Source organism: Musca autumnalis, unplaced genomic scaffold, assembly GCF_047663935.1.
Source record: "Musca autumnalis isolate F117 unplaced genomic scaffold, ASM4766393v1 scaffold_1, whole genome shotgun sequence".
Lineage (NCBI taxonomy): Eukaryota > Metazoa > Arthropoda > Insecta > Diptera > Muscidae > Musca > Musca autumnalis.
In genome coordinates this window covers 34,189,478-34,207,221 of record NW_027411644.1, presented here as the reverse complement: position 1 = coordinate 34,207,221, position 17,744 = coordinate 34,189,478, and the positions used below count along the sequence as shown (strand labels likewise).

Here is a 17,744-nt window from a genome sequence, read left to right as displayed (position 1 = left end):
AGTTCATCGGTGATGACTTTTCGTATAGAAAAGTTCATCGGTGATGACTTTTCGTATAGAAAAGTTCATCGGTGATGACTTTTCGTATAGAAAAGTTCATCGGTGATGACTTTTCGTATAGAAAAGTTCATCGGTGATGACTTTTCGTATAGAAAAGTTCATCGGTGATGACTTTTCGTATAGAAAAGTTCATCGGTGATGACTTTTCGTATAGAAAAGTTCATCGGTGATGACTTTTCGTATAGAAAAGTTCATCGGTGATGACTTTTCGTATAGAAAAGTTCATCGGTGATGACTTTTCGTATAGAAAAGTTCATCGGTGATGACTTTTCGTATAGAAAAGTTCATCGGTGATGACTTTTCGTATAGAAAAGTTCATCGGTGATGACTTTTCGTATAGAAAAGTTCATCGGTGATGGCTTTCTATAGAAAAATTCATCGGTGATGACTTTCTATATGACTTTTTCTACAGAGAAGTTCATCGGTGATGACTTTTCCAATAGAAAAGTTCATCGGTGAAAACTTTTCCAATAGAAAAGTTCTTATAGAAACCTTCATCTGTGATCAGTTTTCCTATAGAAAAGTTCATTGGTGATAACTATTCCTATAAAAAAAGTTCATCCGAGATTATTTTTCCCCATTGTGTAAAAAACTCGTCCTTTATCCTTTATATATAATTCCAATAAAATATTTATTTGTTTCTAAAATAATTTTCCATCACAAATACAAATTGCGCAAGTGTTGCGTTCTACGATATTAAAAAAACAACAAACAAAACTATTTATTAACCTTTATGCTTAAATACATTTTTCCCTGTATGGTTTGTTTGACAGGATTGATTTTCTTGAGAATTTGTGTCATTGTTTCGACCAAACGATCACTGGAAACACCAGTCTTTTTATTTTTAAATTTGGTCAATAATTCTGTGGCTGTCATGGGTTTACGCATAAGGTAACGACGTACAGCTTCTTCAGTAATGCCATAGTCACTGTGCATAGGAAGAGAGGGGAGAAAAAAATAATGAAAATTTGAAATTAATTTTGTTAGATTGAAACACTTACTCTTTGTTATTTGTATTAACCACTCCGGCAAATGTTGAGGGTAGTGATGGGGTAATTGATTCAGTTTTGGGACGTTTTGATGGTGTATTAATGGGACTATTACTATTTTCAGAAGCGGTAAGATCACCAGGCATGCTGTTCAATTTACGTTTATTAGCATCATTATTGAATGTGGGAGTAGCGGAACGTGAGTTTTGTTTGCTGGGTGGTTTGGAACTTCCTTTCTTCTTGGTTTTACTTTCAGCTTCGGAATCGCTGCTATCTGAGCTAAAATCACTTGATGAATCTGAAATAGGATTGCGATGATTAGGTTTATAGGTATGACATGACAAATTGAAATATTTTCTTCCTTACCCTTTTTAGTATCCTTTGCTTTACTTTTGCTTTTCTTTTTCTCTTTGTTCTCATCTTTGGATTTGTCTTTCTTCTTCTTTTCATCATCATCCTTGTCAGACTCATCTGATTTATTCTCTTCATCCTCCTCTTCATCGGATGTGAGCAACTTTCTCAAGGCGTCTTCTTCAGCAACAGATTTCATGTCCTTGTCCAATTTTGCCTCGGGATCAGGTTCACTGTAAATCAAATATTATTATAAAGCTATAAACGCATTATTATGCTCTTATGACTTACTCTTCACTGGATTCTGTGTCGTAATCCATTTCTCGTCCTTCCTCGTCACCATCATCAGATTCTTCGAATGCCTCATCATCGACATCACGTTTTTTCTTCTTCTTTTCACCATCCTTTCCCTTTTTACCCTTTTTCTTACCCATGTCATCATCACTGTCTGCATCCTTCTTCTTCTTCTCCTCTCCATCACTGTCCGAATCCGATTCATCTTCTGAATCAATCCATTCATCCATTTCACTAATTTTTAATTCTTTCGATTTCTTGGAACCAGCGCCTTTTACTTTCACCTCCTCAGGATCCTTTTCTTCCTCTTCGTCACCCTTCAAACGTTTCCTTAACATAAGTGAAAAGTAATTCATGACCTTTTTGCGGCGACCAAACTCTTGCTCCGCCTCTTCGGCCGACAACGACTTATAACGTTGTATAGGTTGGAAGTTATACCACTCATTAAGGGGATAGGCTTCTATAGCACCGTCGGGAGCATGAGTGAAAACATAAAATGCTGCATTTTCACTTACACCACCTTCGCGAATACCCTTAAACTTTTTGCCATTTTTACCCCCAACCTTTAAAATCCATGGTTGGGCTTCGGGTCGGTACTTCTTGGCAATAATACCAAACTTTTTACGTCTAACCTCTTCACGCAAATCGCGATTATATTCTGAACCAGCGCCAAATTTGGGCATATCCTCTTCGGCTCCTTTAAATTCGCGCATATTATTTTCACGCTCCAATTTGACAGCTCGCCATTGTGAAAAATCCACATTCAGAGTGGCATTAAAACGCATAACATGATGCTTCTTGCGAAGATTTTTCGGAACCCGAATTTTAAATTCTTGTACATTAGCTGGTGGAGCAGGTTGCGTCGTTGCAGTTGCCGAGCCATTTGACGACGAACTTGTTGATGGCTATTGCCGAAAAATATACCAAGAAGCGTGAGATATACACATTTTTGTGAAATTTTTTAGTTAAAACAACATACCGTTGGTTTGGCCACTGCAGACATGTTTCTAAATGTTATATTTTAAATTACTTTCTATTTTTTTCACAATAAACTAAAAAAAATCAATCAAAACCACCGCACACAGATTCTCTCCAAGTAGGTTTGTGGCAGTATTACTAGTGATGAGAGTATCATGAGTATTCATTACTATTAGAGTACTTGCATGGCCCAATTACCGACCCCCCGTTTACACACACATATTTTTTATTTTATTTATTTCATACGGGTAACCAAGGGCTCAATTCTTGTTCTATGAACATTTGAAATGAAAACTTTTATAAAGGAAATAAATAGGTGTGTCTTTTTACGTGACAATTTGTAATAATTATTACGAAATGTTACTAAATGCTGTCTTTTTACACAAAAGTTCAGTAAAAGAGAGCGAAGTGAGAGAACAAGTTTGACAGTTGTTTGCTAAAAGTTGCTGAAAGAATTTTTCCCAGCAAGTTCGATCAGCTGTTTTTTAATCATCTGCTAATGGTCAGCTGCTCAATGTTAATCTAATTTTTTTGTGGAAAAATACTATAAATATTACGACTCAGGTTTATTTATTGATTATTTTTTTAATATATTAATTATGTTCTATTTATTTTGCTTAAAATTGAAGAAATTTTTCATTGCTTTGGAGTTATTTTTTCGTTCATGCATTGGCGCCAATGTTTTTGTTTTGGTTATCAACTGTTATCTTGCTAAAGTTTACTAAATGCTGTCTTTTTACTTGTTTCTCTATTTTCGTATCAAAGAGTAAAATCTCTCTTAGTCCATATTTACATTAGGCAATTTTCCTTGCGGCACTTGTCAGTTCGATGGAGAGAGAGGTGAGTCATATGGTAACCCTTTGCCTCTCAACACCCTCTCTCACCGACAAACTGACAATTGCCGCAAGGAAAATTGCCGAATGTAAATATGGACTTACTCTCTGAAAAGAAGTTACTGAATAATTATTACTGAAAAAGTAAAAAGACACAACTAATATAAAATGAACAAATTTTAAAGCAAATATTTTTCATTTCAAATCTTCATAGAACAAGAATCCAGCCCAAGCCTATAAGCCCATTTTACATTTATGCTTGGTTTACATTTACGAAATCCACTCGATTTCAACTGTCAATTCCATTGGTTAAACGTCAAATGAAATCCAATGGATTTCAGGGGCTGGATTCTTGTTCTATGAAAATTTGAAATGAAAAATATTTTCTTTATAATTTTTTTCATTTGACAGTTTCTTCCTTTATAAAAGTTTTCATTTCACATTTTCATAGAAACAGAATTGAGCCCCAGATGTGATTTCATTTGACGTTTGAGCAATGGAATTGACTGTTGAAATCGAGTGGATTTCGTAAATGTAAACCTAGCATTAGGATGTTTTACAAAACATGCAACATTTAAGTTGTCAATTCCATACAATAGCTCTGTTCCAGAACTAAAAAGTTTTTACAATTTTTACAACTTTTACACATTTTGCGTTCCCGTACACAAAATTTATATGAAAATCGTTTACGACTTTTAAAACTTTTACGACTTTTACCACTTTATAAAGTACGGGAACAGGCCAAATATCTATCAAATAAATGACGTAAATTCCCAAAACATCTGTTTTAAGTGCAAAATGCGTTTATGTTACAAAAGCAAAGTTATCCTAAACTAAACCTAACTCTGAAATTAATTCTTAAAACTAAAGCTTTGTTCCCATACTTTTTAATAGTAAAACTCGTAAAAGAGAGAAAGAGATAAAAATTGTTGTCACACAAAAGTTTTTTCAAAAAGTTCGGGAACGCAAAAGTGGAAAAAACGTCAAAAAAGCTGGAACAAATGTCAAAGTCGGCATACCAGCCAATCAGACGCCGGCATCCATGTTACTATTTTTTACACGCTCAAATTTGTCGAGTAAAAAGTTTTTAAAGAGAGCGCCATTCAGCGCCATTTTTGTTTAAAGAGAAGTGAACATTTTACAACTTTTTTGTGTACGGGAACGCTTTTTCGAGTAAAATGTGTAAAAGTCGTAAAAATTGTAAAAACTTTTTAGTTCTGGAACACAGCTTAAATAAAGTAAAAGTAGAAAAACTGTTCAACATGATTGTAATCGTGGTATAATAAGAAAGGTATGGCAGAGCTCACAGCTGATTTCAATTTTTTTCGTTGGTGACCGACTTGTGTCAAACTCAATTTGAAATGTTTAGTTTTAATATTCAAATCATGGTACAATAATTCATAGGTAGGCCAGGTATGAGAATCGCCAAAAAAAAAATACAACCCTGTCGCTATGGCTTAAAACGTCAAAATTGTTTTGATGAATGATAACGGATGAGTAAAAAAAGAAGAAGAAAAACGAAATGTTGAATTAAAAAGAAAACAGAGTTGAATTTTTTGATCAATAATAAATATCAACTCTGCATGTCAACACGGTTTTGACAGATTAAGCCATAACAAAAAAAAAAATTGTAATCAGTTGTTAGCTGTGGCCTACCTAAGAATTATTGTACCATGATTCAAATTATGTCAAATTTCAAAAAAGTAAATACATACATACATGGTATAAGTAAAGAGCATGGTAGAACAAATACAAGGTAAAGTTAATACTACAACAAATACAACTCGAACAACAACCACAAAGGAATTTGTTTTTGTTTGTAACGTTACTGCCAGTTGTATTTGTAAACAAAACAAGGAAATGTCTATAAATTATTGGAATTTAAAAAACTAATAATTTTTCACATTTGGTTGAATATTTTGGAAAACATGAATGAAAATTCGTTACATTTTCAATTTTTATGTTTCCACATCATTCCACTAAATGCATAAATTCTCGCAGAAAGTAGAATTCTTGCAGACAAGTTTGGGGTCGCTGGAAATTCATAGAAAAAGGAGAAGCTGTTTCAATGTTTTATTTTAGAAATCAAAGAAGCACATGTTTATTAGGGCTTTATTTCTTTTAATTTTAACAAAATACCTCACATATTAACAAACGTTGTGTCGCCTCTACAAGCGGGGATTTACTGCGCGGCTTATCGTTCGAACTTGGAGGAGGTTACATATCATTGATATGAAGAAGTCTTTCTGGGAAATGGTTTTTCCCGAATGATATATTTTTTTTCTCAAAAAATATATATCCCTAATGTACATCGAAATAGAAATAAACGTATAAAATGTCATATAAAATTTGACACTAACGTTACAACCCAGTTCAGTCAGCTGTGTATTGCTGCTACCTTTTATTGTTCTACCATGAGTAAAGAGGTAGATTTAAATGAAAAAAAATCTATAGAACCCTTGTTTTTCTTGAATTCCTAAAACTTCAAAATAAAAGCAACATGTGGGTTTGTTTACAATGCATTTTTTGAGCATTTTATAAAAAACGCGAAAAATGAATGAAGAGTTAAGTTTTCTCCACATAATCGAGTTGTGAATATGATAAACTAATTGTTTCAATCCAAATCTCAACAATTTCTTCCATACAAATAGTCTAAAAACAATTTTAAAAATCATTGAATTCGATTGTTTTTAAAATTGTTTGGCATATTATTCAAACACCGCACACACATACACGGTTTGTTTATATTGTTTTGAAGTTTTAGGCATACTCGAATGAAAAAAATTAAATTGACATAAAGCTTTGGCTAACCTTTCTTATTAAACCGTGCATACATACATTTTATTTTCATAAAACAAAAAGGAAGAGATGACGTTCTTTTTGGGATGCTTTGACATGTCATTTTCACCAATGCTTTGGCATGTCATTTTAACCAATGCATTGACACGTCATTTTCACCCATTCTTTGATATGTCATTTTAACCAATGCTTTGACATGTCATTTTCACCAACCCCTTGGCATGACATTTTCATGTCTTGTTTGGAAAATGGAAATGCTCTATTGAAATATGGACAAACAAAACAACAAAACTTTATTAATTCAAACGAATTCACAAAATAACAACAATTAATTGATCAGCAAAAAGTTTACATCCAAAATTGCATCACCGCCAATAACCACCAACGCAAAAGAGTACTTCCTCCGTTCTCCGCAACTGATATTCATTCATCTTACAAAAGGTTTTTTCTATTATCTTCCCATCACCAGTTCAGATTTCGACATGGACTCCAAATGCACTTCTTTAAGTATTTTTATTTCGTAAATTACTTTTATTTTATAATTTTGTTATTTTATAACAACATTTTGGAAATTTATACTCATTTGTTTAATGACGAAAATATGTAGGGATCTACAACCCGGCTTGCTTTAGGGATCTCTAAGAACAAAATGTAACGAACAGGGAGGAGAGACTTTTTCTGGAAAATACCATTTATGCTTAATTAATTTATTTTTGTTTTTTTCCAAAAGTCGTTTCTTCTTTATTTTCAGATTCTTGTACCTTTTCGTTTCGGACTTTTTTCAAATTCCAAGAAGCGAGATTTGATTGATTTCGTTCTACGTCAGATTTAGAACAGACAAGGGAACTTTTAAAATAGCAATGTGTGCAGTCCGATTCTATTTTTAGCGATTTATTTTAGCTCGATTGGGACTTCATTTTTATTGCAGACATTTCGAGCTTCATACAATACCAATTGTTTAGAAGTTTTAGTTGTCTGATATGCTAAGTTTACATTTACGAAATCCACTTGATTTCAACTGTCAATTCCATAGCTCAAACGTCAAATGAAATCTTATCTGGATTTCATTTGACGTTTAACCTATGGATTTGACAGTTGAAATCGAGTGGATTTCGTAAATGTAAACCAAGCAATACGCAGGAAATGTAAGACAACATACCGACGACAGTTCTAACAACTTTGGTCTGTTCCAGAACCTGCAAGAATCTACTAATTTTTACTACAACAATTTTTCCTTTATGTTATCGGAAAAAATAGTAAAAATTAGTAGATTTTTGCAGTACTGGAACATACCAAAATGAAAATAAACAGGTGTGTAAATAAAAACATCTTCTCTATCGGATCGATGGAATGGGTACAAATGCTGATGAAAAGATCGGATCTTTCACGACTTCCTTTGCATTGGTACAAATCCTAGTGAAAAGATCGCATCTTTCACGACTTCCTTTGAACCAATGTAAAAGATGACATGAAATCACGTCATCGCAAAGAACCCATTCCTTCAAAATTTGCTGGGTATTTAACAATGTATCTTCTCAGTGAATAAACAATAATCAATAAACATCAAAGTTCCAGTTTATACATATTTCTAAGGTAATGTTATCCTGATTTTTCATTTATTCATCACTATGTGGTATCTTAATCTCCAGTGGAAAGAATGCTACTTTTCCACATTCTCTGGGGTAATTTTAAAGATTTAGGTAGTCCTTACCGTGGTGCAATGGTAAACACACCTGTTTGTCTCATTTCTGCGTATTTGGTTAGATACGCGTCCAGACGCAGCGATAAGAAGGATGTGTCATGTTACTTCCGCTGGCTACCGGTACCTTTCTTATACATAAATTCACCAACAGTTACCATCACGGTGGCCGGTTCTATGCACCAGATTGACTCGGATGAATCTTCGACCAGGACCGCCACCTCAACAATTATGTGTTTATGTTCGTGTATTTTTTCACCATGGGAAGGGCAATTTGGCACTTAGGGTGCTGACAAAGAAATCATGTTGACCTCTTAAGACCTCTGCACATACAGTCCGTTGTGAGTCGCGTCACGCGTGGCACACAACAACCACACGAAAAATGTGCAAGTGATGGCAAGTTCGTTCTTGAAGTTTTCATGTGGTTGTTGTAAAACGGCACCCAACAGATCGTATGTGCCGAGGTTTTTACAAAGTAATATGCCGTTCTGTGGTAAGCTATGCGGCGCCAGCGTGGTATGCAAATGGTTCCTCTACGCAGTGAAAAAATATTTAAACCTGCCAGTGGACCATCTTCATGAGGAGACGAAGGTTTTGACGGTGCATCAGCACAACAGAATGTTTTCGATGCAGTACCTGCTTGGGTCTCATCGCAGTGAACATCCCTGTCACGATTTAATGGACAGGCTTCCCAGGAACGTCATGATTTAGAAAAAGACGTCCAAAGGTATAAACAAAAACCTGTAGATCAACGGACCTATCGGGCAGGCTTAGATAGCATTCACACTAATGCAGTCGCGCAGGTGGTACAGCGATACAGTGTAAATGCCGTACTTGGGGACCACCCCCGTCCATCGTAACAGAAGAACGCCAGCTGTCACGGCAAACACGAGTGGTTTTAGCCCAGTTAAGATCCGGACGATGCAGCCGCCTTTATTCGTATCGGTGCCGAATTGATGCCATGATATTCAACACTTACATTTGTTTTAAACCTCACTCACCATCTCCTCATTCTTTATGGACGCAGGTCCAGTCCAGGTTGCAGAATTTTTGAGTCTGGATACAGAGGAACCGTATAACTGAAATAATATCCGAACGAACATATTTGAGTTGCTACAACATCTGCAGCAGCAACGTTTCCAGTAGATCCGCATAAACATTTTTTGTGTTCCAATCATTTTTTCCATTTATTTCTTTCACATTTCATCAATTTTGAAAATTGAATATGAAATAAACACAAACAAAACTTGAAGTTTGTCACAATAGACAATTTTGAAAGGAAGCGGGCATACGTGTAGGGTTGATTTTCTATGGTTTTTTCGAACCTGTCCTACCTTCCTTATTGTACCATGAATTTATATAAAAAGTGACAACCCATATGTAAAAAACATATCGTGTAAAGTACCCATAAATAATTCTATCATGGTACACACTAGGTTAGGTTAGGGGATGTGCAGCCACTAACTTGTGACTGCGTCACTCGGAGACCTTCCGGTCCATTGTGATCACCCAGTAGAAAAAAGAGGAAAATGCTGCAAAGAAAAGAGGAGATGGAAAAGAGAGGATAGGGGGAAGAAATAAAAAGAGGAAGTTGTTAAAAAGTAAAGAACGAATAAATTACAAGAAACTTTAAGAGGGGAGGAATAGTTTTAGAGAAGGAAAAAAGTTTTATTTTTAATGGTAGGCAGAATATTTGAAACATAATTTACGCGTTCAGGTTGTGCTGTCCCATCCACTTCAGATTTTTGATGATGTTGTAGACCACAGCAGGTTCCACAGTTATGTCATGTTCACACGAGCGTTTCAATTACGTTGTTCGCCTGTCGAACGACGTACACGAATTAACCCGTTTCCACGACACTATTCGTAGTTAACAGAAACATAAACAAAATTTCCTTCATTTTTGTTTCCTTGTTTTCACGAAAATTTGAACCGAAATCACATAAAATATACATTAAATGAATAGGAAAATCAATAGACTTTCCTTCAAATGTATCTTCTATATTTAACTATACACATTTCATTCATTTTTCCCATAAATTCTGAATAATTTTGTATTTTCAATATATTTTTATATTGCTTAGTTTACATTTGGCGTCGTTTCGTGATTTCGAAGGCGTTTCGTGATTTCGCGCGGAATCAAGCAAAATTTATCATGATTTCGCATACAAAAATGAAATCATCTCGTTTCGTGATTTCAGAGAAATCAACATCGAATCACAGTACACATGATATACAACCCTGTATTTGCATAAAAAAGTACCAAAAGTTGCAACACTTTTCACGTATCACAATAAATAAGGTAGATGCAAGGTAAATTTATATAAGGTATTTGCATGAATTACAACAACTATTTTTTTACAAAAACAACATTGTTGTTATAGAAAATCAATTGTCAAGACTATTTGTGTTTCTTTGACATGAAGACAAAAGTAAATAAGAAACAAAATTAAATTATTCTTTGAAATAATGGAGAGAATAACAAAAAAGTAAATCAAAAATGACTGCAAAAAAAAAAGAAACACGAAATATACGTATGTATGCAATATAATATATTTATATACTTTCTTTCTTTAACCGCTAATCTTTTCAAAGGACTCTGTCCACAAAATCATTTACAGACACAAGTTTCTATCGAATTTTTGAGAAGTATCCTTTAATATAACAAGACACCTTCTTGTAAAGAAGAGTTACATGGCTGAAATGAAAACAATTTCGTCTACTTTACGCTGATGTATCTACAATAGATGTAATTTCAAGATTCGTGTGATGATCCTCGAAACTCGATAGCATTTGATAACCTACATATCTCCTTGAAGGTGTAAAGTCTTAAATGGAAGAAATGTTATAAACAAGTGGATGTTGCTTCAGAAGAGTCAGATCCATGGACTTACTTAATGTAACCATTTTAAAACGATCTGAGGCAAGTCCTTGAATTGCACATTGCGGAAAATTGTCTGTGGAAGGTTATCAAAGGAGTAAACAGATAAAGTCAATATTTCGAACATGATTTAATTGTGAAAGAAATTAATTTGTCGTCCTGGGTTTTCAGAGTTGTTGGGCCATTAGTCAGGAAGCATATCAAGTCCATACGGAAAACAGTATATATTTCCCTGTAAACATGGCCACAAAATTTGCAAAGGAACAGGTCGTAAGTACCCTGAGAGGTGTTCCAATAAAGACCGTCTTCAAACGTTTGGACGACATTTAACGATGTGCATTCATTTTGAGTTGATATCGGCAGTGCCATGGTACAATAAAGTAGAGGTAGGCCAGGTATGAAAATCACTGCGAAATGCCACCCCGCAGCCATGGCTTAAAACGTCAAATGGCATGGTACAATAATAATGGTAGATGTACCTGCATAGCTATCCCGTATTACAAAAACATATGGAACTTAGAGCTTCACTTTTTAAATGTTAAAAAGTGCCATATAGTGTAAAAACATTTCTTTAGCTAGGCTCCAGAATATTCTTGTTGGAAAAGTGTTCCAAAAATAGCAAAAGCTCTTCCCAAACTTATGACAGTGAAAAATGTCATTCACTTATTTTCTACTTGACAAGTTTAGCTAATCTGACATCGTGATTGCTGGCATCCGATTTGCAGATAAATGTCAGCAGAATTTTTACAAAAATTGTCATTTTTACATTCCCGTACTTTTGGAACAAATTTAAATTAATATCAATATTTGATAAACCGTTCATTCGTAAGTTTGCTAAAAAAATCAACAATTTTATTTTGCCACGCGAAAACACATTTTTTGTCCTTGTTTTCAATTTTAAGAAATAGTTGCTCTGTTCCAGAACCTGCAAGAAGCTACTATTTTTTACTACGATAACATTTTTTCCTTTATGTTATCGGAAAAAATAGTAGGAATTAGTAGATTCTTGCAGTACTGGAACAGACCAAGTGTTACAGCAGAAGTTTTTTAGGAACAATTTAGCGATACATCTACCTTTATGATTGCATAATGTCAAAAACAGTACAAAATGTCAACCCTGCTTTTGACAGATTAGGCCATAAAAAGAAAAAAATTGTAATCAGCTGTTAGCTGTGGCCTACCTTTACTTTATTCTACCATGGGCAGTGCTATTTAAATGTTTTGGAAGAATGTTGTTGAACGCTAAACATTTTATGTCGATCTAACAAGAGTTCCATAACTGCACTTGTGCCAACAATTTTGAAATTTATTTGGGAGATACTCGAAGGGCTGGACCTATAAAGTCCAGGTTAAAAGTTGATCTACGGCCGGAGCAAATATTACGACGCGCAAATTTTTGACAAAATCGGGTTCTTCCTTCGAGAGTTAACGTGTGCACCAGTCAGACAGACGGATGGTGGTCTAAAGCTACTATTGTGATGATGAACACTTTTTATCGTATCGAAGTGTATATATCATCTTAAGTGTATAAAAAATTGTAAAAAGAAAAACCATAAGCTTATTAACATGTAAAACGCAATTAATTTGTATTTATGTAATTGTTCATATATTAAGGATTGGCTCAAATAAAAACGATAAACAAAGAAAACAAGATATTATAAAGTAAAACATTGGCGAAAAAACAATGTTAAAAATTAGTTTTTAAAAGTTTCTTGTAGGCTAATGCTTTCTTTTTTAGTTTTTGGTCCTTAAGCTTAGCGTTTAAGTGGCGTATTCTAAAGTGGATACGACATTTGAAAAATAAGCGTTTTACATTTAGTGGCAGACAAACAAAAGTACTCGCATCAAGTAATTCTTTCGTAAGATTTTTAGTATCTGCAATCTACATACCATTTATATAGAGAAATACTTTTTCAAGGCCCTTAACAGCCTCCAAAAACTGCGGACTGGGTTTTCTGAGGGCACCCTTTGACACATGGTCAACCCAAGTATTTGAATCCTCTAGGCTTTCATATTCACGAAGACTTAACTTCTTGATTATGTATCCACATAAGTACTGTAGAGCATGTTCTTGCAACGTACCTAATTCTTCAAATACCATATTTTGAATGTCTTCAAGAAATTCCACTTCCCATTCATCATCGTTATTCTCTTCCACATACAATGGAGTATTGTCTTCAAATTCAAAATCATTCTGGATTGTTGATGTATTACAATTTGCACCATTGAAGTTATTTGTAGTATTACACCATTTTGTATTGTCGGATTGTACAGATCCAGATCCTCGTAAGATTTCGGTGTCACGAGCTAAAGGAATAATAATGCTTTAAATAGTACTATGTAACACTTTTATTATAAATACCTAGAATGTATTTCCTTAGCCTATATCTGAATTCCTTTGGTGTTGGGTGGTCGTTTAAACCACCCTTGCTACGAATAGCGCCAAAAAAATGTTCTATGATGTCTTGATTTAGACGATCAGTTAGAATGTATCTCATAGAAAACCGTTCTTGAACATATTTATGCAGCATTATTAAGGCGTTGCTACTCATAATGATGCCTTTTTGGAATGGTTCTATTCTTTTCCTGTTTGGTACAATAGGGGTTGACATGAGGTGGGCCATGCGTAACAAAATTTGCTCTTGGGATTCTAACGCTATTCCGTATGGTTCCTAAATTAGTTGTATAATACAATGATTACAAAAGAAATACAATATGTTACTATGATATGGCTGGAAAATGATGAATAATCTCGACAAAAATCGAACAAATTAATAACATTGTTGCTATCGGTAGGACTTAGCGAGAAATTTAGTTTGGTTGGTAACTTACCGAAAAATTTCCTTAATTACCGAGACAGTAAACATGTAAATGCAAAGCTAGGAAATTCCATTATATATCTTATTTTTAGACTCTACACTATCTTTGCTTTTCCATGTTAAATTTTACACAATATGAGGAAAAACATATTTACTATACCTTGCCGGGATAAGAAAATGTGTCCATTTTGGAGTTCATTACGTCAAACCAATCATTGATCAATTTGAAAAAGTCTGCCGATTGAACAGCTTTGTATACGTCCAACCCCTGTGAATATATCCACTTGATTGCACTGGCAGTTGTATTTGAAAATAGTTGTACGGCGGATTTAACTTTTTGTCTCCCTGAAAAATAATACTTAAAATTGTTTCGTTTATATTTATGAATACCAACCAACTCCTTTAACTGAAAGGTGCTCTTTTGTCACTTTAAAGGCAATTGTCACGTCACTTTTTGAAGTGTGATCAAGGACATCATGAATTGTTTTGGGTGTTAATAAATGACCATTAATTATTAATCCCGAGTCAAGATAATGGTTTCGAACAAGTTTTAAAAGATGCGGAACATCAGCGAACGCAAAAATTTTGTCATTGGGATTTTCAGGATGAGGAAACCACGGGTTTTCTATGATGTATATATAATTTCAGGACTCAAGAGTGCAAAAATATGCGTATGTACGAATTTTAAATAAATACCTATATCCACTATTAATTGGTTTATCAACTTCCTATTTGAAGGTCCCTGGTCACAGACAATAGCAACGACCGTGTAGCCTATGTTGTAAAGCTCCGATATTATTTTAAACAATATTTTCTTGGTCATAGCACAATCAAAACTATAAAATATCGGCTGCTTCCACGACTTTTTTAAACCACGAACTAAAACAACCTGAACGTTTTTCGCCGGCTTTCTTACGTAACCACCTTCAGCTTCATATTCATAAGTTTCGGCCACCTTCATCTCATCGAAGGCGAGAACGCATATCTTTTCTTCATGTTTCAATTCTGTGTTCTGTTTTAAGATCTCTAACGAGGCCGTTATAATCCCTTCTTTTATTGAAACATGTTTGCTCCAGCGATACAAGGTTGACTCGTGCGGTATTGGGTGTCCTTTGCTATACAAATGCCTGTAGGCCCTTGGACCCGCCGCGTGCAAACATAAGCTGCTAGAAATGTCTTCCCTTTTCCAGTTGTGACGGCGAGGATTTTGCAGCTTTTTTATTTGGTTTGGAGTAAATATTGGCTTTAGCATTTCGTTTATGTTATTGATTTCCTCATTTTTTTCTTTGACCACTTCCTTTAAACTTTGGTTCTCTTTTTTTAATGACCTATTTGCAGCTCTTAGTTTCTCAAGTTCCATTTGCATTGTGCATTCAATGATTATTGTGCTAAAAATTATAAAAGGTAGGTATGGAGATATAACAATGTTCAGGATTTATATTGGTTGCATTTAATGAACTAATATGCGTCCCATGGTAATTTTTATCAATTACTGACTGACTAAATGACTCCTTTGATGGTGGCATTAACGTTCCAGTTGCCAACAGCCCGAGTGTTAATCTAATTGGGATTGTAAAATTAAATATAATTGTATTAATTGCGCGTCAACAGGTGACATGAAATAGCGTTCAGCCGAACCATTGTACGCAAGGATGATTAAGGAAGATAAGCACATTTTCATTAAAAGATAAAAACATACCTATAAAAAGAGAAATTTCGACTTGTTAGCAGCAAGTGGCAGAAGGAAAGCATACGGAAACCCTGATATTTGTACTTTTTCCAAATATTGGAAGATGCTCGAGCTTAATTGTAAAAAATAAGGGCAAAAATTTGATTTTGGAATAGCGTTCGATATCAAGGACAAACGTTCGGCAATCAAGAAAAAAAGCGGCTCGACCGAACTTTTTATATCTATGAAATATTCTGAGCTAATATGGAATAGTTAATTCTCTTTCTGTTATGGTACATAGGTATGTCCACAATATTTAATTGACCGCAAGGAACCCAAATGCCAAATTATAGCTTAAAATGTAAAAATATCCGAAATCAGATGGTACCGTTATAGGTGGTCTATAACACAACGTGAGCCTATTTCCGCAATTTTTAGTGGATAAGTATTTGAACCACTTCGAATCTTAAATGCCTATTTATAGCTAATTCGCTCTGAAAATGTATCTAAATCTCTCAAAATACGCGAAATCGAGCGGTACCGTAATATTGGGTCTATACCAAAACGTGGACCGATACAGTCCATATTTGAACTTGATGATAAGCCCAAGGCGCACTTATAGAAACTTCCTTCTATATTAACTCATTCGGAATATGGCGTCTATCTATCTCCCCCTTTTAATTTAAACGAAGAAATTGGATTTGTGAATGAATAATAATGTTACGTATTTGACTACCGCATCGGAAAAGGCTATACGTACTCTGTTTGTGTTTCCATTTCTTTGAAGTTAGCGTAATCATTGTTCAGGCATTCCGTTTCTTCATAATAATTGCAATCATCCAATGTATCCATCTCGTGTATACTTCCGCTAATCAAACAAAATCAATCATTTTTTCCCATGAAAGATAATCGTACCTACCATTCTTCTATATGAAGCCCAATTAAATTATAGAATGGATTTGGCTCAGCATTTGGCAGTAAACGTTTTTTTTGCGCTCCCCTTATCATATAAGAAGGGGAAAAATGGTCTTCGCAAATACATGATTTAACCGACAATTCAATACCACATATTTCGCTCCAGTTACGTCTCCTCTTTTCGTCCTTCGGGACATTAAAAAAAGATCCGTTTCCGTGAAGTTCTCGTTTTTTGCAAACGATACACTTTCGCATTTTTATTTTTGTGCAAACAATCGAAGTAAAATCAAAGCAAAATTAAAAACAAACAGATTTGTTTGACAAATAAATTTATTTAAATCGACATCAATTTGAAAAGTCGTTATGTCAGTATTTGAATTTGACAACTGATTTCACAAACATAATTAAAAAAAGTAGAAAGACAGCTGATTGTCACTTCTACCTTCTATAATTGTGCCATGGGTAGATGGTAGAGCTGGCAAACCATCGATATTCCCAACATTAGATATTTTCGATATAATGTTCTAAAATATCGATTGTTATCGATATTATCGTTAAGCTGTCATCGCCATTAATTTGGAAATGAAAATGGCGGAAATGTCAATGATTTTCTTGAAATTTAGCACAAGTAGTTCACAGAAATGTGAGGCAGAATAAACAATTGCTTTTATTTTATAAAAAATAAAAAAAAAAACATTTTACTTTACCGAAAAATGTGTACGTGTGACTACGGGCTTACTTTCTCCCACACACATAACCGAAAAGTAGCGAAGTTTCTATTTATTTCAATGAATTTCAGGTTAGGGGTTGTTATTCCGATAATATCGATAGGTAAAACTATCTATCGATATTGAATTTTTAAATAACAATCGATAGTGCCATCGATTTTTTGCCAGCTCTAGTAGATGGTAAATTGCTGCAACAATAAATTTTAGTATCAAAATTTGTAAACAATGTGAAAAAATATTAAATTACTTTGTTACAATGCTATTTTTCATTGTGCTCCCTCCCGTACTTTTTTAATGGTAATGTTAGAAAAAAGAGCGAATTGTCAAAAATTGCTTCCCCATAAAAATTTCTTAAAAAATACAGATACGGAAATTGCAAAAACTCCAGCATAAATGTCAAAATCAACGTATCAGCTATCATATTAGATACCAATGAACATGCTTGCTGCTAGTTTCTACTAGGCCAAAAGTGTATGGCAGAAAACAGGAGAAGAGGGTGTTATTCGGCGCGATTTTTGTTTGAAGAGAAGTGCAAGTATTACTAGAATTCGAATTACGGGAACGCATTTTTAGCACTAAACGGGAAAACTACTGCAAGTACTAATATTGTGCAGGATCTGAGCACAACTTTTATCTATCAAAATTTATTATAACGATGTCTCAACGATAAAATCATTTTTTTATTTTTTCATTTGTTAGTACTATACACAAATAATACGATATATAGAT

General features: G+C 34.3%; 1 protein-coding gene across 1 annotated transcript; it reads right to left on the bottom strand.

Moving 5' to 3' along the window:
• Positions 1–659: 659 nt before the first annotated feature.
• TfIIFalpha (transcription factor IIFalpha) lies at positions 660–2,972 on the bottom strand. Its single transcript, XM_073971930.1, has 5 exons — positions 2,674–2,972; positions 1,692–2,599; positions 1,416–1,633; positions 1,062–1,347; positions 660–988 (listed from the first exon to the last, which is right to left on the bottom strand). Exons 1-5 carry the CDS (start codon positions 2,695–2,697, stop codon positions 778–780), a joined length of 1,647 nt encoding a protein of 548 aa, XP_073828031.1. The 5' UTR covers positions 2,698–2,972; the 3' UTR covers positions 660–777.
• Between the last annotated feature and the right edge of the window lie 14,772 nt (positions 2,973–17,744).